General features: G+C 38.3%; 1 protein-coding gene across 6 annotated transcripts in view; it reads right to left on the reverse strand.

The window, feature by feature from the left end:
- LOC126088573 (protein abrupt) overlaps nucleotides 1-24,517 on the reverse strand; it is a 94,892-nt gene that overhangs the window by 24,967 nt on the left and 45,408 nt on the right. For all 6 annotated transcript variants that reach the window (XM_049906767.1, XM_049906765.1, XM_049906761.1 and 3 more), the window contains exon 6: nucleotides 21,375-21,437. In XM_049906767.1, coding sequence (XP_049762724.1) covers nucleotides 21,375-21,437 — 63 coding nt within the window. The remainder of the gene's footprint in view (nucleotides 1-21,374; nucleotides 21,438-24,517) is intronic.

A 24,517-nucleotide genomic window follows, 5' to 3' on the forward strand; every position in this document is an offset into this window, starting at 1 on the left:
AAGAAGGTGTATCAAAGAATTTACATTCAATTTAGCCTGAAGAAGGAATAAAGTGCAGCAACACATTCAAAATGTTGTCTGTGGCCTTTGGTGAATCTAATATGGGGAAGACAAGATTTTATGAGCGGTATAAACATTTTATAGAGGTTCTAGCACACCAATTACTGATGACAGTGTGGAAGAAGTTAATAATCACTATCAGAAAGGTTGCTGATGATGCCAGCATATCCTTTGGTTCACACAAAGCAGTTTTTTTTTATGTTTTGGACATGAAACAGGTAGCAGCAAAGCTCATTATAAAATTGTTGAATTTCAAACAAAAATGATGTCACGTAGACGTCACTCAGGAATTTCTGAATGTAGTCAACAATGATTATGAATTTCTGAAGAAAGTTATAACAGATGACAAAACATGGGTATGACACTGAAATCAAGACTGAATCGTCCCAATGGAAACTGCTTGAAGAGACAAGACCGAAAAAAATTCGACAAGTTTGATAACGTGAAGGTCCTTTTCACTGTTTTCTTTGATTACAATTGGATGGAAGTTACACACCATTTGTGTGAAGCAATCTGAAGGAAACGACCAGAATTATGGCAAAACCACTTACGGAAAATGTGTCACAATAATGCACCTGCTCGCATCTCAATGCTTATTCATGATTTTTTTGGCAAAAAGCAAAACCATTATTTGGCTTCAGCCACTGTGTTCACTGGGCATTGACCCCTGCAACTTCTTTCTATACCCAAGGCTCAAGAGAACCATGAAAGGACCATGTTCTGGCATCATTGATGAGTTAAGAACACAATCGCTGAAGGAACTGAACACCACAATGGAAAATGAATTCCAAAAGTGCTTCGAAGACTGGAAAAAGCACTGGCACAAGCATATTACATCTGAGTGGGATTACTTTGAAGGGAGCAAGTTGTTGTTGACGATGAATAAATGAAGATACTTAAAGAAAAAGATTCCCATCACTTTTTGATTACAGCTCGTACACAGTTTGGTGTATGAGGGCGTAAGAAACTGCAAAAACCATCACAAGGAACTAAAACTTGAATGTCATTACTATTTTTTTCATTTACTCTATTAAAGGCTCAGTAATAATATATAAGGAAAACAAGTTGTCACCCACAATTCTGCTCCTAACTGCACTGCCCGTACAGTTTACTTCTCTTATTTGTAACATGAGATTTTCAATTATGCTCTAGGAGAGTAGTCTCAGGCAACATGTACTTCTCAACAGACTGAATTTCCAAAGGAGAAAATGAACATTAAACATTGTTAAAAATTTCTACAGAGCCAAATCTCTGGTTTTGCAGGAGTAGCAATGGAAGGGGGGATTACAGCCCAAGAGGGAGCAGGGAGAACAACACACTGTGCTCACTAACATGTAGTATATTTTGACCAGGCACGGTACTGAGCATTCAAGACTATTGTACAAAAGGTCCGTAAGAGAGAGACCACCTATAAGCTACTGTCACAATTCGGGACAATACATGCAATGCATAATGACAATTCTCAATCAGGTTTGTATGTTACTAAGGACTAAAGATGAATTTGATTTAAGTCAGTCAAAATTAATCTAAGAACATGATCTACCTGTAGTGTTAGTATCATCAGTTAAGCACTTATCCGGCAAGGGATATTCTAGAAATAAAGTGCTCCCATTTTGTACAAGTACTTCTTGTCTTTTTGTTTAAATTCTATCTCAGCCTAACAATTACCATTTCCAACTGATGTTTTTACAAGACGAATCCAGAACTATATACGGAAAATTTGTTTTTATCAAGCACTCTCTTTTGATGCGCCATAGTCTGACAATAGATATGAACAGTGGTGGAACACAAACCTCACCCCTTCCCACAAACTCCACCCCTTCCTCTCATTAAATATGATTTAATGCTATATGCTCCCTTTTTGGGTTTGGAAAACAACAAATTAGCAGTAAACAGATTGCGAACATCACTATTCTGCGTCGCCCACAGTAACTTTGTGGACTGCTTATTATCAATAGCAATTAGAAATGCAGATAGAAAGGCGCGCAAATCTCTTTATAAAAAAAAGAAAAAAATTCCTACATTTTTTAGTGTAGCAGGAGTGAGAAAGACAGAATTGAACAACTAGCACTTTCACAGACGTAGCCTTGATGAAACTGACAAATTTACTAGCTAACTTTTAAATAAATTCATTTCAACAATTACTTTTAAACTGATGATAGCTTTACACCCAATCAAGCACTTGCTCATGTTTTATTTTGCAAGCCTTTTTTAAATAATGGACAGAAGGGAGAGAAGGAAGAGAGAGAGAGAGAGAGAATTTTCTTTTTGTTTCTTTGGGGGGGGGGGGGGGGTTGACAAGCTGTATGGATTACATAAAACCATGGTTTTAGTTTTCATTAAAAAAACAGAAATTTAACAAATAAGTTTTGTCATTCCTCCAAAGACAAATAACAATGCGCAGTAACCAAGTTTTGTAATTAAAGTCTTCTACAAGGTAACTCCTTTCAAAGTCTATAGCTGTCTCTGTCTAATTCCATGAGCCTGTAGTTTGTGGTTGATGAGGTAATGTTTGGTCTTGCATTTCTTGCCACAGACATCACACGAGTGCCACTGATCTTCTGAAGTTTGAACATGTACATTGCTGATATGCTGCCGTAAGTTACTTGGTGAGCTGTAAACCCGGCCGCAAAAGGAGCACATGGGTCGGAGAGTTGAAGGGAAGGAGCCTACAGTCGCCCCTGCAAACGAGGGGAGTGGTACTTCAGTATTGATAAATGACAATTAATTTCAAAAATATTCCATTAATGGCAGCCCAGGTACTACAGTGAGAGTATCACTTATTTAGGCAATGACAGGTATAAGGAATAATTTTTCAATGATAAGCTGATTACAAACTGTAAAAAATATTCTCACTTAGTTCTTCAAGTTGTTGAGACACAAACCAGACATTTCTTTGGTTACACACAAAAATCCTTCTTGCCAATACCTGTTACTTAGGATTATTCTGCTACAATAGAACCTTTCGTACAAGTGTTTCTTGATCACGGGCATCAAGGGCACAGTTGAAAGACTGCAGTTTTATTTCCATATAATTACATGATGCTGTCAAACCTACACTCTACCCATATAGCATACAATTTCTTAACTGAATGGAAGTATTACTCATCTGATTCTATGAGACTGCAGAATGAAAATGTGTATCAATACATTGCTACTGAAATAATTTCAGAAGTTTCTGTTTCCAGAGCATAATTTTTCAGATCAATGCAGGTAATTACGTGACAGGACTTTCAATCTTCAACATAATGTAACGACAGAGCACTTTAGAAAAAGAATACCATATGATATTCAAAAAGTAGCAGTTATACTGAGTGTCCTTTGTGCATCTGTAGTTAATACTCTCTCCTCCTGAAAGGACATTTTGTTATATCTGAGAGGATTGCTGATAATTAAGCAAATTTTGATTTCTAATGCTTCTTTGCCGAATCCCATGTGTTTGCAACAGATGTGTATGCAAGTATTGTTTTGTTTTGAAGCGTTTGCCACATATCTGGCATGGCTCCCAATAGTTTGTCGAGGAATGAACATTCGCGATGTGCTGCTTGAGGTTGCTAGTAGTGCTGTACATTCGACCACACTCTGGGCAGATTGGCTTCTGAGCACCATCATCAGGTGGAACTGATCCTCCCAAAGCAGACCAGGGCCCTGGAAGTCCAGGCCAGGTTTATCAGTTCTGTTCTTTGACTTTCTTATGTTTATAATTTTCACAATGATGGTTCCTAACATACAGGCACTCAGAGTTGAAATACCATTTGAAATAAAAGAAAACTGCAAATTAAAAGAAGTCTTTACACATACAGCTAGAAGTACACACACGCACACACACATTGTTGGTGGTATGGAATGGAAAGAAAGGACAATAAGAGAGAAAGACTTTACACATTTAATGATCTGTCTTTTCTAAAGAGTACCTGATTAATATTCATCACATCCAGTAATGTGTTTGATTTCACACACACAAACATCTCGGAGCACCCAGGCTGCGTAAGAGCGAGAACACACCCCATATTGTATAAAAATTAATGATATGGTTACACGTTTTGGTTATGATAAATTTACATATATGCACAAATATTCATTCACAATGGAAAAAAGTTATGTAGCATTAGTTAGGTAGCAGCCAAACAGCATGCAGCGCAAAGTTTTGGTGATAAGAAAAACACCTTTGCAATTTGAAAACTTTTTACTCGTCTTCCGAGGGATTCATACACAGAATAAATATACACACTATCATCATTGAAATGCTATGTACATGAATGTTTAAACACAAAACCTGGTTTTTAAAACTACACAGAAATTATACCCCATAAAACATAACATGTTATTAAGAACTTGAAAAGAAGTATATTTCTTTTTTTAAGTTTTTATGTTCACTTTTGCAGTACCAATGAAACAAGTATTTTATCATTATTACATTGCTGTTGCCGATTAGTGTACAGTGTAATGCAGATTGATATCAATGAAACTTATTTATTGTGTGTCATTGTAATGAAATCTTTGGGACAACTCCGGCTAATGGAAGTGATAAATATTTCTAATTATCATGATGCTCCCAACAATGAATTTCACTGAAATCTCTGCCTTTTGTTACTGGTGTGCAAACTGCTTCAAAGAAAATTAACGTTCCTTCCATTAGAGCATTCCTTGTTTCACTCATAAGTACTTAAGTTCATTTTTCATTCAAAAACTTCGATACTACATCGGTGTGGTTATTTTCCCTACCCATTTTTCTGTTGACGAGAGGGAATAAAGAAGCAACCAAAAGAACTTTATTATGGTTTAGTCAAATTTGCAGGCAGAAATTATGAGAGGTTATGTTTTAATATACCACATTATGTTATTACTATAATTACAAATGAAACAGTAGCACAGTTTGTGAAGAACAGTGGGTGAGAATGCTCGTTACCTTTACTGTTTTGCCTGGAATGAGTTAGGGAAATCAAAGGAAATTTTAAAAAATCAAGGTGATCAGAAACACGAACTCCATTCTTCTTAAATAGAAGTATATCACCAGGGCTACTTTGCTATATTCCCAATTATTATTTTATCCATAATGTATAGGTAGTACATTATGGTGGTTGGTGGAATGCAGCAATGATACTATTTGGTCTTTTCAGATTTCTACACTATAAGGAAGCATGGGTCATTTAACACATTTTCTTCATAATAAATTGCATACCACTATCATGAACACATGTTGTATTAACAATAAACAGGTTCTGTGGAAAGTGATATATGTATTTCTGCAAAACCATGTTTAAAATGGCAAAAAACAACTTAAAATACTCTAACAAACACAACAACAAACAACTAATGGCCTGAAAACAGTCATTAATTGAAGTAAGTGAAGCTCTTTTCAGTTCCAATGTTTTTGTAGCAACATGGTGCTTTAATAGATATAGTATTATTGGAAGTAGTACGCCTTTGCCTTCCTCCGACACTGAACTAGCAGCATTACCAATTGATTAGAAGAATGATTGCTTAAATGTTTCTGTGTAATTAGTCTGCCTTTCATTTTGGGAGCAATATGTAAGGGATTGTACTATATTCCTTGATTCATCACTCATACATGATTCTTGAAATGCTTTAAGAAAGATTAGGGATAGTTTGCATGTTTCTTCAAGCGTCTGCAGGTTAAGTCCCCCCCCCCCCCCCCCCTCAATTTAACTGTGATGCACTCCCATAATCAAACAGTCTTGTGACCACTCACTGTGTATCTGTTCAACACTCCTTGTTAGTCCTGTTTAAGAAGGGTCCAAAAAACTTGGGCAATATTTCAGAATGTGTTGCACAATGGTTTTGTAAGCTATCTTCTTTGTAAGCTGACTGCATTTCCCTGGAACACTAGCAAAGAACCGAAGTTTACCATCTGCTTTACATATGACTGAACCGAGATCCTTCCATTTTATATCCAAACAAATTGTTCTAAAAAGGTATTTGTATAAGTTGACCAATTCCGATTTTGATTTATATGCATTTTAGTCATAGGACACTTCCTTTGTTTTGTTTTATGAAGTGATCTCTACATTTTTGAACATTTACAATAAGATGCCAATCCTCACACCTCACACCTAATCTTATCAAGATATGACTAAATATTCGTGAAGATTTTTACATGCAGCAGTTTATTATATGTAACTGCAACACCTGCCAACGTCTGAAATTACTATTAATATTAGCTGCATCATCATTGATGTACAACATGAACAGCAAGGTTCACAACACAGCGCACAAAGTTACTTCTCCATCTGTCAACAACTATTCATCTACAGTAACATCCTACATTCTCCCAATCACGAGATTTCCCGCTAGCTAATGCTTTGTACACAATTTTAAGTATTACTCCAAAATCTCACAGCTATCAACTTTGTGTTCTTACCAGCCTCCTTTACCTAGTATTATGACACTTTCAACCAACAATGGTCTCATTTATCTTAACAGCATTATCCCGAGTGAAGGTGGCTGCACCTTCTGTTCTGCTCAATACTGAACTCCTTGTGTGACTGATATTCTGTTAGCTGGAGCTTCCATTACATTCAGTCAACAGGAAGTGTGCACACAAAAGGCATGTACTAATGAAATTTTGTTAAAGACTGATGCTGATAAATATTTTACAAATTTAAAATTGAAGATTAATTGACTGGGTCAGTAGAAGAAAGTACCAATCCACAAGAAAATATTTAGAGTTGTCAAGAACATAAATACAACAAGACAAAACAAATTTTATAGGAGACTGCAGTCTCAGGCAACTAAACTGCAGTCACGTGTGTGAGTTGTTTTTGCACGAGGATGTGTGTACGTATGTGTGTGTATTGTTGACAAAGGCCATTGGCCGAAAACTTTAAGTGGGAAAATATTTTTGTCTTGCCTATCTGCAACTCAGCATCTCCGCTATATGGTGAGTAGCTATTTTCCTTCTCATAATATGGTTATATTCAATCCTGGATTTTCCAATGTTTGGTATATACGAGACACCTTTTTCTAGCAGTATATGTGGAAAAATTTGTTACCAGCATGAGGTGCACTCAAAAACGTAACAGATAGTGTGATCAGATTAATCCTTACAAAACTGAAGGTTAGCACTTCCTTCTGCTGAACCCTTCAATTGTTGTTTACACTGAAGTTTTTTTCTGTAAAACAGCTGTAAGAATATTGAAGCCACTTGCTGAAAACACTGAAAAAATATATCACTAAAGTGAGTTTATTGTTTTCCTCCGATGCATAAAATTCTCAGTTTGTAAAAATTTGTTGTGGTGTTCTTGTTCTTCTGTAGTGGTCAATCCAAGGATTGGTTTGCAACAGCTACAATGGCAGCTTGTCTGCATTCTGTGCATCTTTCAGCTTTTCTCTTCATTTCTTTATAGGTGTTACATCCCACATGTTTCACGATTTGATCCATGTACCTCAGTCGTGGTCTTCCTCTTGGTCTTTTTCCCTCGACATATCCCTCTATGATTGTGTTCAGGAGTCCTTTATGTCTTAATAGATGGCCTGTAAATTGCACTCTTCTTTTAACAATGAAACTCCAGAAGCTTCTCTTTTCACCTGCTCTTTACAGAACCATTTCGTTTGTGACCTTGTCGATCCATTTTATTTCGAGCATGCGTCTACAGCACCACATTTCAAAAGAATTTAGCTTCTTTGTGGTGTTATGGATTAATAAATCATTACCGTATTTACTCGAATCTAAGCCGCACTTTTTTTCCGGTTCTTGTAATCCAAAAAACCGCCTGCGGCTTAGAATCGAGTGCAAAGTAAGCGGAAGTTCTGAAAAATGTTGGTAGGTGCCGCCACAACTAACTTCTGCCGTCGAATATATGTAGCGATTCACATGCATGCTTTTCAGGCACAAAGATAAATACTGGCGCCAAAACCTCTGCGTCAGTAAATAAATAAAAAAAAACGATGGAAGACGAAATTTTTTCTCCGCCCCGAGTTTCGACCACTGCATTTTCATACATTATCCAACGAAGTAAATACAAATTCCGTATTGTCAGTCTTCGAATGTAGCAACATTTCAATGTACTGTACTACGAAAATCCGACTGGCAAGACTGTTTGGGATGTTTGTCAATATGGCCAACTCTACGTTCTGAATTTTTTTCTACCTATGAGAAGAGATGGTTACTAATAGGAACTTTTATGAATTGTGAATCACATGCAGTATTCTCTTCACCATAAGAATAATACGTATATAAACATTTTGCCATGTATTCTTTCGTGTTTGCTGCTATCTCATTTAAATCCTGTCCGCTTAATAAACTACGAAACTAGAGTGAGACAACAGCAAACGCCGAAGAATATACATATCATTTCATGTTTATATTCGTATTATTCTTATGCCTAATAGTGATAGTCAGAAATGAAGCACGTCAATTGACTAGATTTTTAAATCTAAGATGACTAATTTCTGTGCAGAATGTTATGTACTAAAGAGACGTCTGCAAAGATTTTCAAACAGAAAAATTTTCGCTAAACTCTCGTTCAGAACATCTTCTATCATACGCAGTCTATTATTTGGTTCTTGTTGATCGTCAAAGAAAGCAGCAATGTTAGTAACAACAAATAGCAGTCTCTTGCCATTGTTTCGCTAATGAGACGATTTCTCTCTTTTTCTTTTTTTAATTGTAAGCGGCGGTAGTGCGCACAAAAGCAAGCCACGCCGCGAGCGGCGACAGGCCGTAAACACTGATTATCAGAATGCGACAAACAGTGCATGACACAGTACAGTAATGCATTTTCAGCTTAGAGTGAGGTAAACACCTATAACAAAGAGAACGGCACTTATAAGATCAAAGAAAAATAAGTAATCGATCCAAACCAGACGAAGCACGTGAAAAAGGAAGGATACCCGTATAATTATGGACGGAGCGCCTGACGCATAGCTATGGCTACCTGGTAAAGCCTAACTGCTTAGCTTACTACGCGAACCAAACTACTGTAGCTGTATCGTCATTCATTCGACCTAAATTGTGTCTCATATTACAATGGACCAACTTTGTTTCGATTTGGAGGTGCGGCCTAAAACTTTACTCTCCCCTTGAATTTCGAGTCTCATATTTCAGGTGCGGCTTAGATTCGGGAAAATTTTTTTTCCTTGATTTCGAGTCTCATTTTTCAGGTGCGGCTTAGATTCGAGTGCGGCTTAGATTCGAGTAAATACGGTAGTTACTAGAGAGCTTCAAAACAAAGCTTTGAATTCAGAAACGTAATGTTTATTATTATTGTCGGAAGTACAGGGTGATTCAAAAAGAATACCACAACTATAGGAATTTAAAACTCTGCAACGACAAAAGGCAGAGCTAAGCAATATCTGTCGGCGAATTAAGGGAGCTATACAGTTTCATTTAGTTGTACATTTGTTTGCTTGAGGCACTGTTGACTAGGCGTCAGCGTCAGTTGATGCTAAGATGGCGACCGCTCAACAGAAAGCTTTTTGTGTTATTGAGTACGGCAGAAGTGAATCGACGACAGTTGTTCAGCGTGCATTTCGAACGAAGTATGGTGTTAAACCTCCTGATAGGTGGTGTATTAAACGTTGGTATAAACAGTTCACACAGAATGGGTGTTTGTGCAAAGGGAAAAGTTCAGGACGGCCGAGAACGAGTGATGACAATTGGCTGTTCCCTCAGCTCGATCAAGAAGCACAACAATTAATATTTCAGCAGGATTGAGCGCCACCACATTGGCACTTATCTGTCCGTAACTACCATGCTTTTGAATCAACTACCCGAGGCGATGGATCGGCAGGCAGCCCGTGACAGAGCACATCACCACTGGCCTCCAAGAAGCCCTGATCTTACCCCCTGCGATTTTTTCTTATGGGGGTATGTTAAGGATATGGTGTTTCGGCCACCTCTGCCAGCCACCATTGATGATTTGAAATGAGAAATAACAGCAGCTATCCAAACTGTTACGCCTGATATGCTACAGAGAGTGTGGAACGAGTTCGAGTATCGGGTTGATATTGCTCGAGTGTCTCGAGGGGGCCATATTGAACATCTCTGAACTTGTTTTTGAGTGAAAAAAACCTTTTTAAATACTCTTTGTAATGATGTACAACAGAAGGTTATATTATGTTTCTTTCATTAAATACACATTTTTAAAGTTGTGGTATTCTTTTTGAATCACCCTGCATAATTGTCGTTGGGAAGGTCAGAAAAAACTACTAAGTCATTAAATAAAGCATAAATAGAGTTTTTAAAATGAAGAGATAGAACATAATGTTCTGAGTTATATATAAATGAGATTGCAGTGTTTTAAGGAAAGGCTTATTCACAGGAAGAATCTGTGAATGTTTTCTCTAAATCCACTGTTGTTGCATCGAGGTGACTAAAGCCTGCAGTTGTTTACCTTCTGCCCCCTGGTAGTTGATATACCAAGAGTTACATATGCCATAGCTCATTGCTTAAACTAAAAATCAGTATGCACAAAATGAAATGTGTAACATTAAATGAATTCTCCATCGATGCTTGACGGAACGTGATGATAATGTTAAAAGTGAACTTATTTCCCGATATTCTACGAACAGACAAAATCTGATTTAGAAATGAAACCAGAGTATTATCTGCACCTTGAGACACACCATGTACATTTCACAACAATTTAGAATTGCAGGGACAAAACCTGGTATTGTATGAATGACTATTATTTTCAGGACATTGTCACAGTGAAAGAATTTAACATATAGTCAACTGCTCATAGCAGTTCAGTCCGTAGGTATTCCGTAATATGCCTTCCATGAATAGAAACATTGTTGTATACTTAAGATAGTAGTCTTTGCAATATGTTGACATTGATGTATCTTCATTTCCTTCTCTGAATGCATCGACAGTGCTCATAAATTCAAGATGCGAATAGGTTAACATTCTCCTTTCAAATCTTTTACAGCTGCGACCTAGGTCATCACAGCAAGCAGCAAAGTATTAACTATTTGATGGGACTCAATTGTTGTTCAATGAAGAAGTTTGGTAAACGGAAGGTGCTTCACGTATCTATTCAAAATCAAGAGATGAAGCTGCAGATATTTGTGTCTGCTCACTACAAAGGTGAAAGACAACACTCTTTTCCACCATGTGGGTCAGTCTGTGCATCTTGGCAATCAAGTCTATCATGCTGGTGAGGACAGTGGATTTTTGTAGGGAAAGGGGAAACACGGTGAGGTGGGAAGAAATTCTGTGCATTACCAGTTGAAATTTATTGTTTGGATTTTATTTGTTCAATACACAAAATTTAAAAAAAATAACCGTGTCCCCCCACCTGCACGCTACTATCCCTTCCCCCTCCCTGGCCCCTCAAGATTACTGCTGCCATCCCACGTGGTAGTTGTATTCTGGCCGAAGTTGCTGGAGTTGGCAGTCTTGTGTGTGTAAGGTGTGCTTGCTTGTGTGTATTAATGGTGTGGTGTGTGTTTCTTTGTTTCTCTAGACTGCTGATGAAGGCTGTGGCCAAAAGCTTTGTGTAAATATCTTAATTGTGCCTTCCACAACTTAACGTGTCATCTTTACGGTATGCAGCAGTCTGTCATTTTCTACATTGTTAACATTCTACATATTTGTTCTTCATGTCTACACATTTGGAGACCTCCAACTGTAGTGCATAACATGGGGGTGTGTAACAGAATTGACTGTCCCTAAGGAACAGCTTGCTGGAATGAAGTTTCAAATTCAACGAGTTCGTCCACACATGGAGCTCCCCCTCTTTCGGCATGTCAATGCCGAAACACACAAGCACCACGACATCTGCAACATTTCGATGCATTAGCTTCACTGTCATCAACCATCTTCCATACAATTCGATCTAGGCCCCTTTCACCCATTTACAAATGTTAAAAAACTCATTTATGGACTTTACTTTGATAGTGATGAAGCAGTGCAAGCAGGCGAGTTGTAGCTCCGTCAACCAAGTCCAACATCCTACAGTGATGGTAACGACAAACTGTCTCTCGCTGGAAGAAATGTGTTCATCGCCAGGGTGACTATGTTGAGAAATAAATATTTAGAGATGAAGAATAAATACGCAGAACTTAATAATTTTTTTAACCTAAAGTTTTCAGAGTTTTAACATATAAAAATGGAGGTATTACTTTTCAGCAAGCCCTAGTAAATTATGGTGTCATGTAGAGCTTTGAGAAAATGCCTCCCCACACTCATTTAGATTTTCAGATTTGTGGTGATCAACACTGATGCTATTGGGGGGAAAAGACTACAAAAACCAGGTCAGTGTCACCACAAATGTAGTTAGAACTGGACTAAGAAATTCCAAGCGTCCATTTATTAAGTGATTTAAGAAAACTATGGCTGAATCAAGATGTAAATTCCTTCTACTGTCAAGGGAATGTGGATCTTGCTCAACAGTAGAAAACTCTGTACTGCAGACAGACGGATGGACTGTTCATGATCATTTCCATTCGCATGATGTAAAGATTCTTTACTTAGGTTAAGTAATTCTTAAATAGGCAAGGTGTAGTTTTCATATTTTTTCTGTCTTTTACCCCCTCTGGTCTGCAATTTTTGTTTTGCATCAGTATGTTGTCGCAAACTGCAACCAATAGCCAACATGTGTAGAAAAAAACAAATACAAAATTTCCTGGCAGATTAAAACTGTGTGCCTGGCCAAGACTCAAACTCAGAACCTTTGCCTTTCGCGGACAAGTGCTCTATCAACTGAGCTACCCAAGCACGACTCACAACTAACCCTGACAACTTTACTTCCGTCAGTTTGTAGTTACCAACAAAGTCATCGGGTAAAACACAAGTAATATATGGCATTCCCAAGGAAGTTTTATAGGTCCTCTGCTATTCCTGATCTACATAAACGATTTAGGAGACAATCTGAGCAGCCCCCTCAGAATGTTTACAGATGATGCTGTCATTTAAAATCATTAAGAGTCATCAGGTGATAAAAACCAAATGCAAAATGATTTAGACAAGATATCTTTATGATGTGGAAAATGGAAACTTATTCTACATAATGAAAATTGTGAAGTCGTCCACACGAGTACGAAAAGGAATCTGCTAAATTTCAGTTACACAATGAATTCGACTAAATACTTAGTGATTACAACTACAAATAACTGAGACCGGACCACATGCATAATGTCATGGGGAAAGCAAACCAAAGAGTGCAATTTGATGGCATAACACTTAGAAAATGCAAGAGGTCTACTAAAGAGACTGCCTGCACTATACTTGTTTGTCATCTTCTGAAATATTGCTGTGTGGTATGGGATCTGCATCAGATAGAATTGACAGAGGATATCAAGAAATTCAAAGAAGGGCAGCTCATTTTGTATTATCACAAAATATGTGAGAGCGTCCCACAGATACACGAATTGGACTGGCAATTATTAAAACAGAAGCATTTTTCTCTGTGGCAGAACCTTCTCGTGACATTCTTCAGAGAGTGAATATTTTTTTATTGGCACCCACCTACATTGGAAGAAATGATCACTGATAGCTTGAAGGTAGTCCGATGAACCTTTGCCAGGGACTTTATTGTGAATTTCAGAGTAAACGTGTAGATTTAAAAGTAAGTGGAATTTGTCTAATTGGTATATCGATGATCCACTGGTCTTAAAAGCTCTCACCCTGTGGCTTCATGGATGGCAGGTGTAGGGTCCAAATGCACACCCTACAGTTTGAGCCTGATTAAGTCCTAAGATTTAATGCTTCCTTTGCCTCTGAGAATGCTTTATACATGCTGCACCCTGTGTAAGGTTTCACACTGAAATGTACATTAAGTATCCATTTTCCCCTTTCCATAGGTCAAAGAGGGCTTTCCACCTCAAATAAAATCACACTTCTAGTAACACACCAATGAGTTGAAACCAGCATTTGGGTTAAGTGCATTTTTGTTATACAATTTTAATTTCCAGTTTGGTACAATGTAAACCGTATGAATAACTACTTAAAATTTGCCTTCCAATTTTCCAATGTTCTTTTATTTCATTATTTATTTATTAATTACTTAATCTTGAAACAACAACAAGGGCATCATTGTAATAAGATATGTTAAATATTTCCTAGTTTCCGATATTTTCATATAATCACAATTTGTTTGTTAAGAGAATGAACAATTCGCAATGCAGAATTCAGTGGAAAGTTAAATTTTTTTAAGGCTGCCTCTAACAAGCTTCAATGCCTTAAACGGCAGAGTGGTTTTAATATGTAATCAATTTTTTCTCCTCAGATTTTCAGCTTTTCTGGCTACTTGCTCCCATAATATAGATTTAACCACTCCAGAAATCAACATCTGCCACACACTGTGTTCAGATAAGTTCTCTCGACTTTCAGATCTTTCATACCTAAGGAAATTCCATATCCATCAGCACATCCTCATTAGTGGATAGTAATCTGTCACTAATGTTCTTGCTTATTCGAGGCATGCTGCCATGGGATGGTAGGTCCACAACTGGTCAGTACAATTTCCTCACTAATATTCTTACCAGATATTTTATCTAGGTTGGATCTAGTTTAAGTTCATGTCTATTATACAATAAATGTAGTTTTTCACATTCTCCGTCAACAGTTCTTCCCATTGGTCATTCTGATGCACTGACAAACAACCTTTGACTTTATTTTCTACTAAAACTCTAAGGCTTTACTCATAGCTTACTCTCTTCATGTTAAATGTTTTGAGAGGAACTTCTCTAATCTCTTACAGCCAGTTCGTTACTTTTGACAATCTTCTCTCACCTCATACAAGGAAAACTAACTGCGCACTCAGCAGTAAGAAAATCAAAACACACACACACACACACACACACACACACACACACACACACACACACACACACTGCAGATTCAACTGCGCTTTGAAGCCTTTTGTGTGTCTGACAGAATTACAATGCCATCAGTAAACCTCAAATTTTTATTTCTTCTCCCCTAATAACTCTAACTCCCTTTCCAAATTTCTCAACGATTTCCTTCACAGCCTGCTCAAAGTACAGACTGAATAACATTAGATACGACTTGAAATAAACCACAACCCTGTCTCATTCCACTCTCAATTACGGCTTTCCTTTCACGTCCTGTGGCCCTTACAACTCGATGGCAATTTCTGCACAGGTTGTAAATACCCTTTCACCCCGTCTTTTATCCCTGCCACCTTCTAAGTATCAAAGAGAGTATTCCAGTACACACTGTCAAAAACTCTCTCCGCATCTACAAATCCTACAAACGTAGGTTTGTCTTTCTTCAATCTATCTTCTAAGACAAATCTTAGCATCAGTACTGCCTCACATGTGCCAACATTTCTCCGAAAACTAAAACTGCATCCACACCAGCTGTGCCAAGCAGAGCTGAGGAAAAAGGTTTGGTGCAGTGTGATGTGCCCAGTGTGGATATCCAACCGTGCCACTCTGCACAAAAATAAACAAGTTTTACGCAGTGTCGAAAGAGGGAAGGAAATGTTTCATTCACATGCAAACTGTTTGGATGGTGTTTTTTGTCTTTCCTTTTCTTGACATGCCACAAGCACACTGGAACACTGTTGCCAGCCTATGAACACTATTCTGCTTTCTGCACAGTTCTGCACTGTGCTGTGCTGTGCTGCGCTGTGCTGTGCTGTGCTGTGCTGTGCAGGCGTTGTGAGTGCCAAAGTTGGCTTCTACTAGTTTTTCTGTAAATAATGTGTGTTACTATTTCACAAGCAGAACTTATTATAGTTCAGTAACATTCATTCGTACATATCAAGAATGAAAGAAAACATTATTTCATGCTGTTTACGTATTTTAATAATACTGTAAGGGAACAAACCTAATCTTGGCAAGTGCAGCACAGAATGCAATACTCACAAATCTCAACAACCACATTTACAGATAGTTCAGATATTGTTTGTGTGTGTGATTTACATTTATTGAAATAATTATTACACAACAACCCCTTGCTGCTACGTTTCCAACTAAGTATATTTCCTTACACGTTTGTTTCTACATAAACAAAATGGTATTATAAGAATAGAGACCATACTTTCATTGGACAGAATTTATCGACATACTCTATCTACATTTAGATCTACATATTCTTACCCCACTTGATAATGTGGAGGAGAAACAACTGTGTATACATTTCAACATAAGTCCTGGTATTTCTTATCTCGTCTTCGCAATTCTTACACAAGATGTGTGTTGGCAGGGGTAGGATTGTTCTGCAGGCTATCAAATGCCACTTTAAACTTTCCCAACAGTGTTTCATGAAAAGAATCACTTCTCACTACTGAGATTTTCATTTGAGTTCAGAGAGCATTTCCGTAATATTTGCAAGCTAATCTAACTTACTGGTGACAAAGCTAGCAAAACATCTCTGAATTGTGGTATGTTTTTCTTTAATCCAACATAGTAAGGAACCCAAACAGTTGAGCTCAACTCAAGTATGAAACACACAAATGTTCTGGAGGTGTTCACCTTTGCTGATGAACTAATCTTTCCTAGAATTCTCCTAGTAAACCAAATGTTGACCATTCACCTTCCCTACAATCAATCTTATGTGCTCTTTTCATTTTGCGTGGCTTTGCGATGTTACATTTAGATATTTGACTGACATGACTGTGTGAAGAAGCAAATCACTAATACTGTGCTTCCCCCCCCCCCCCCCCCATCTTCATTAACTTAAATCTTCCCACATTTAGAGCAAGCTGCTATTTATCACACCAACTAGTAATTCCATCCACACATCTTGTCTCCCCTTGCAGTGCATGCAGCTTGTGGTCTACATCAGCATGTTAGACTCCCAGCTGAATTGGACATTTTATTCATTGGGGGACTGGGTGTTCTGTTTTCCTCACCATCATTTCATCATCACTGACGTTTAAGTTGCTGAATTGGCATCAAATAAAAAGACTTGCATAGGCAGCCAAACAATACCAGATGGGGTCTCTCTGCCAATAATGCCACATTATCATTTCATTTCCCCCCCCTTAGAGTCACTCAATGATGACCCTTTCTTGTAAACTATGGCGTTATCAGTAAACAGTTTCAGATTGCTGCTCACTCTACCCATCAGATCAGTTCCACACATAGAGAACAAAAACAGGCCTATTATACTTCCTTGGGGCCGCTCTGAGGATATGTTCGTCTCTGATGAACATCTGCCAACCTGGACCATGTAGTTACCGTATTTACTCGAATCTAAGACGCACTTTTTTTCCGGTTTTTGTAATCCAAAAAACCGCCTGCGGCTTAGAATCGAGTGCAAAGCAAGCAGAAGTTCTGAAAAATGTTGGTAGATGCCGCCACAACTAACTTCTGCCGTCGAATATATGTAGCGCTACACACGCATGCTTTGTAGGCACAAAGATAAATACTGGCGCCAAAACCTCTGTGTCAGTAAATAAATTTAAAAAAAAAAAGGGTGGAAGACGAGTTTTTTTTTTTCTCCGCCCCGAGTTTTGACCACTGCATTTTCATACATTATCCAACGAAGTAAATACAAATTCCGTATTGTTCATCTTCGAATGTAGCCGAATTTCAATGTACTACGAAAATCCGACAGGCAAGACTGTTTGGGATGTTTGTCAATATGGCCAACTCTACGTTCTGAATTTTTTCCTACCTGTGAGAAGAGATGGTTGCTAATAGGAACCTGATGAAATGTGAATCACATGCAGTATTCTCTTCACCATAAGAATAATATGAATGTAAACATTTTGTCATGTATTCTTTCGTGTTTGCTGCTATCTCATTTAAATCCTGTCTGCCTAATAAACTACGAAACTAGATTGAGACAATGGCAAATGTGGAAGAATATACGTATCGTGTCATGTTTATATTCGTATTATTCTTATGCCTAATAAGAGATACAGTCAGATACGAAGCACGGCAACTGACTAGATTTTTAAATCTAAGATGACTCTAATTTCTGTGCAGAATTTGATGTACTAAAGAAGCGGCCGCAAAGATTTCCAAACGGAGAAAAATTTTTGCCTAACTCTCGTTCAGAACATGTTCTATCATACGCAGTCTATTATTTGGTTCTTGATCATTATCTTTTTTTTTTTTTTAAATTGTAAGCAGCGGTAGCGCGCACAAAAGCAAGCCATGCCGCGAGCGATGACAGGCTGTAAACACACACTATCAGAATGCGACAAACAATGCGTGACAGTACAGTAATGCATTTTCAGCTTTGAGTGACGTAAACACCTATAACAAAGAGAACGGCACTTATCAGATCAAAGCAAAATAAGCAATCGATTCAAACCAGACGAATCACGTGAAAAAGGAAGGGTACCCGTATAAATACGGTCGGAGCGCCTGACGCATAGCAATGGCTACCTGGTAAAGCTTAACTGCTAAGCTTACGACTCGAACCAAACTACTGTAACTGTATCGTCATTCATTTGACCTAAATTGTGTATCATATTACAATGGACCAACTTTGTTTCGATTTGGAGGTGTGGCCTAAAACTTCTCTCTCCCCTTGAATTTCGAGTCTCAAATTTCAGGTGCGGCTTAGATTCGGGATTTTTTTTCCCCCCTTTATTTCGAGTCTCATTTTGCAGGTGCAGCTTAGATTCGAGTGCGGTTTAGATTTGAGTAAATACGGTATACCCACATGACACAATGACAGTGTTGTGTGGTACTTTCTTTCAGAAGGATATAAGACAGGCAATGGATAAATGACTACAGAAAGGTCACATGCAGGTGTACAATATGTAATATGTTTAAATTTTCTGTATGGAAACTATTAGTGATTTTATTACCCTGGGGGCATATAATGCCGTGTACTTGTGTTAGGTGGTAAGAAAAGTGAGGTTGTGCAGTGGTTAGCACACTGGACTTGCAATGGGAGGCTGAAAGTTCAAATCTGCAGCTGAACATCCAGATTTAGGGTTTGACAATATAATGTAATTGGATAGATAAAGTCTACTCACCAAGCGGCAGTAGGAGAATACACACATAAAAAAAGGCTTTATGTATGCAATCTTTCAGAGCCAGTGGCTCCTTCTTCCAGCACAAGGGTTGAAGGGGAAGGAAGAGGAGTATAGTTTGGAAAAGTCACCCAGAACCTCAGTTCAGGGGAGACTTACTGGGCGGGATGACAAGGAAAGACTGATTCCTCGAGACTGCACCAGACGAGATTCAAAAAACCTGAGAGCTTACAGGAGGACTACATGGTAACACGCAAGACACAAATTACTGATAAAACATCGCCCATGAATTAAAAAAGAGTGATGAGCTACATGCATGGCACGTAACAGAGGTGGGAGGGGGACAGCGAAAAATAGAGTGAAGAAAGGAGTAGTTACTGTGAAGAACTGCTGAGATGGAAGAAATTAACATTAAATAAGACCAGGTGGGTGGCGAAAACCAAGAACTTGTTGTGGCACTAATTCCCACCTCCAGAGTTCTGAGAAACTGGCTTCTGGGTGAAAAATCCAGATGGCGCAAATGGTGAAACAGGCACAGAGATCACAAATGTCATGTTGTACACCAATATCCTTGTCAGACACTATGCTCCTCCTGCATTTATCTCCCTACTCTATGGCTTCTACCCCTGTGACTGTCCCCACTGCAAGACTTGCCCAACGCACCCTCCTACCATGGCTTCTAACAGGCCTGCAAAACATATACTATCAAGGGGAGAGCCATCTGTGAAACAACGTACACCAGTTGGGTACAGGTAGATGGTGTATAGCAGGAACACACAATATCTTGTTGCAGAGCATGCTCTACAACATGACAGTCTTGATCTTGGTGCCTGTTTCACCACAAATGTCGTATGAATTCTGGAGAGGTTTTTCTTTTTCCATCTCATCCCATCTAACAAGTCTCCCCTGACCTGGGGTTCTGGGTGACTTTTCTGAAGTGTACCACTTTCCCTAAACCTCTCTAGTCCCTTTCTTTCACCCCTCTTCCTTCCCTTCAACTCGTCTGCAAGGAGGAGGAGTCACTGGCTCCTAACAGTTGTAAAAGTTAAACCTCTGTTTGTTTGTGTTGCAACAAACTGAGCATGTGCTCAAATCTTCCTTTGTTTGTTGAGGAAAGTATTAAACACTTAATATAAAATGAAAGAAGACACACAGAAATAAACTCTACATGTAAGCACAGCATTAGGAGTTTGTTTCTCAATTGATTGTTACCCAAGCTGTACATTTGCATTTCTAAATTCACTCATTTATTATCACTCTTCTTCTCCATTTTATTTTGAGACAACCGTCCTGCATTCCACACATTTCAATTTAAAGTCCAGTATTAAAGTATTTTGAGATAGTCTTGTTTAAAATGAAATGGAAACTGGTAAAGCTGGCTATTTTTTCCTAGCTGTTTTTCATGTCCCTTTTTTCTTTACTTGGCTCTCCTTTCTATTACACAGATGCCTTTTCTTTATCATTAACCTGCTCTGTTTTTGCTTTTGTATCAGTTTGTTGTTACCTGTCACATACTTCCACTATTTTCATGAAGCCTCTATGTTCACACTAATGTTACAACAACAATTTGCTCTTTTTTTAAATGACAATTTATAGTGTATTGAGACTACTTCTGCAAATCTTATTAGAAGCAAAACCAACAAATGCTGTTCTATATGGTGTACCAATCCTGCTGCGTTAACACCACATAATTTCAAAACTTTACGATATTGCTGATTATATGGTAGTTTATTGATGTGTTATGATAGCAAGTATTTCATTAAGTTCAATAAAATATCTCATTCATTTCCTTAAATTATCTGCCGAATTGAGTTTTAGATGTATTGAAATGTTTAGGTCTTGGCACACATCTGGTGTCTTCAGCAGTTTTAATGACAATATTTAGTTTCCTTTAATTGCATTAACATATAAAGCATTAACTGTTGGCATTTTTTTATCTGTGTTTTGAGTAAACTTTTTGAGAAAAAGCCAACAACTACAAGTTTTCCTCATTAATTAATTGGAAATTAATGGAATGTTTTAGTCTGTTTAAGGGGGCAGAGGAAATACCAATGTGTTTGTATGCAGTCAGTTTTATAGGGCAATGACAACATTTATCGTGCAAAAACATCTTACAGAACTGATGGGGAAAAATGTATAAAGTCCAAAATTATACAAATGCATATCTGTAACAGAAGTTTTGAATAACTACTTATAATTGAGCAGACATACTTTATGTAATGTACGATAATTGTGTGCATCATCATTAAATCAGTTTATGTAGACAACTTATTGCAAAATCGGTATCCCCTCAATGCTTCATTACAGTTACAAAATTAATCATAGTGTATTACACAGTTTTAAAACATTTTGAAAGAATAACGAAAGTAACATTTCCTACACATGCACTATCAATTCTACTCCCTTGCAAGACCAACAATAACTGGGGAACAAATTAGCACTTACCAAAATTTCCATCCTGATTATTACTGTGGAGACCAGAAGGTCCAGGAAGCAGTCCAGGAATGCCTAACACAAGAAAGATTACATTAGCACAAACAAGAAATCACCAGAAACAGACATGATTTTCAGTGTTTCTTAATAACGGAGAAAGTCAAAAGCTGTTTTAACTGATTCCACCAAATGTGTGAATCGTGTTTATAGGGTAACAAAAAATTTGCATTAGTTAATTTACATACTGATTATTTACCTAAAATATTTTCCAAGCTTGCTTAGTTTGCTGTTCATAGGACTATTTTCCACTAGCACTGCTGCATCAGTCATGTAAATAGTCTCAGTTTCTATGGGCAATAAACAGTGCTCTAATGTCACAATGGTAACCTAATTGTAATGCAGCATCTGTTAATTACCGACTGTCTCCCCCACTATTACAGTGCAAAAGTAGATACACAAGTCAACAAATTACTCATTAAAAGCAATGTCTAAATACACATATATATTGAATTTAAGATGAGATTTTATCTTTTTCAAAATCTATGCGGCCAATGAATTTCATAAGCTGCATGTAACCAAACAATACATTGAAATACACACTACTCCATTTACAAGGATGTAATAATAATGCTGCTGCTGTTGTTATTGTCGTCTTCAGTCCAGAGACTGATCTGATGCAGCTCTCCATGCTACTCTATCCTGTGCAAGCTGCTTCCTCTCCCAGTACGTACTGCAGCCTACATCCTTCTGAATCTGCTTAAAGTATTCATCTCTTGGTCTCCCTCTACGATTTTTACTCTCCATGCTTCCCTCCATCACTAAACTGGTGATTCCTTGATGCCGCAGAACGTGTCCTACTAACCAATCCCTTCTTCTAATCAAGTTGTGCCACAAATTCCTCTTCTCCCCCCATTCTATTCAGTACCACCTCATTAGTTACGTGATCTACCCATCTAATCTTCAGCATTCTTCTGTAGCACCACATTTCAAAAGCTTCTATTCTGTTCTTGTCTAAACTATTTATCGTCCAAGTTTCACCACTATACTTGGCTACACTCCATACAAATACTTTCAGAAGAGACTTCCCGACACTTAAATCTATAGTCGATGTTAACAAATTTCCCTTCTTCAGAAATGCTTTCCTTGCCATTGCTAGTCTACATTTTATATCCTCTCTACTTCAACAATCATCAGTTATTTTGCTCCCCACATAGCAGAACTCATCTACTACTTCAACTGTCTCGTTTCCTAATCTAATTCCCTTAGCATCACCTGATTTAATTAGACCATACAGTAAAGCTGCATGCCCTCGGGAAAAATTACAGCTGTAGTTTCCCCTTGCTTTCAGCCGTTCGCAGTACCAGCACAGCAAGGCTGTTTTGGTTAATGTTACAAGGCCAGGTCAGTCAATCATCCAGACTGTTGCCGCTGCAACTACTGAAAAGGCTACTGCCCCTCTTCAGGAATCACACATTTGTCTGGCCTCTCAACAGATACCCCTCCGTTGTGGTTGCACCTACAGTACGGCTATCTGTATCACAGAGGCATGCAAGCCTCCCCACCAATGGCGTAATAATAATTGTGGGATATGTAATGCAGCAGGGGAGAGAACAGATAGTCAGTGATGACCCATGAATCGAGGCTACTATACTCACTGAGTCAGAGGAAGTTTTACTCGTACATGGAGTGGGAGAATTTACAGGGAATCAGACAAGGAATAGTGATAATACAGTTTTAGGTCTACAACATCAATATAAGTATATACATATGAATATAGTAGAGGGAAACATTCCACGTGGGAAAAATATATCTAAAATATATCTAAAAATAAAAACAAAACAAAAAAAACAAAAAAACAACAAAAACAAAAAAAATATATCTAAAAACAAAGATGATGTGACTTGCTAAACGAAAGCCCTGGCACGTCGATAGACACACAAACAAACACAAACATACACACAAAATTCTAGCTTTCGCAACCAACGGTTGCTTCGTCAGGAAAGAGGGAAGGAGAGGGAAAGACTAAAGGATGTGGGTTTTAAGGGAGAGGGTTAGGAGTCATTCCAATCCCGGGAGCGGAAGACTTACCTTAGGGGGAAAAAGGACGGGTAAAACACTTGCGCGCACACACACACATATCCATCCACACATATACAGACACAAGCAGACATATTCAAAGGCAAGACTTCTTAAATAATAGAACCCAGCATGTCGTCCTCAATGGTGAATGTTCATGAGAGACAAAGGTATCATCAGGAATGCCCCAGGGAAGTGTGATCGGACCATTGTTGTTCTGTATATACGTAAATAATTTGGCAGACAGGGTGGACAGCAATCTGCGATTGTTTGCTGCTGATGCTGTGGTGTACCGTAAGAAGTCAAAGTAGAGTGACTGTGAAGTTGAGTGACTATAGGAAGATACACGATGACAGACAAAATGTCCAGTCGGTATGATGAATGGCAACTAGCCGTAAATGTGGAAAATGTAAGTTAATGCAGATGAGTAGGAAGATTAAACCTACAGTTTTCTGATGCAGTATTAGAAGTGTCCTGTTTGACACAGTCAAATAATTTAAATATCTGGGCTTAACGCTGCAAAGCAATATGAGATGGAACGAGCATGGGAGAAGTGTGGTAGGGAAGAGAAATGGTCGACTTCGGTTTATTGGGAGAATCTTTCCGAAATGGTCGACTTCGGTTTATTGGGAGAATTTTAGGAAAGAATGGTTCACCTGTAGAGGAGACCATGTATAGGATGCTGGTGAAACCTATTCTTGAATACTGCTAGACTGGACTGGAGAAAGACATCAAAGCATTTCAGACGCTGGCTGCTATATTTGTTACCTGTACGTTGAAACAACATGTAAGTGTCACTGTGTCTGTGTGTTTGTGTGTGTGTGTGTGTGTGTGTGTGTGTGTGTGTGTGTGTGTGTGTGTGTGTGTTTTGGGGGGGGCGGGGGCGAGAGAGAGAGAGAGAGAGAGAGAGAGAGAGAGAGAGAGAGGTGGGGGGGGGGGGGGGGAAAGAAGAAGAAGAAGAAGAAGAAGAAGAAGAAGAAGAAGAGCAATAGTTGGCACTGTAAGCGTCTGAATACGCACAGCAACAGACGCGCGACACATGGCTGTTCCTCAGTTTGCATCCTCAATGCCCAACATGA

This window comes from Schistocerca cancellata, chromosome 6 (assembly GCF_023864275.1).
Source record: "Schistocerca cancellata isolate TAMUIC-IGC-003103 chromosome 6, iqSchCanc2.1, whole genome shotgun sequence".
NCBI lineage: Eukaryota > Metazoa > Arthropoda > Insecta > Orthoptera > Acrididae > Schistocerca > Schistocerca cancellata.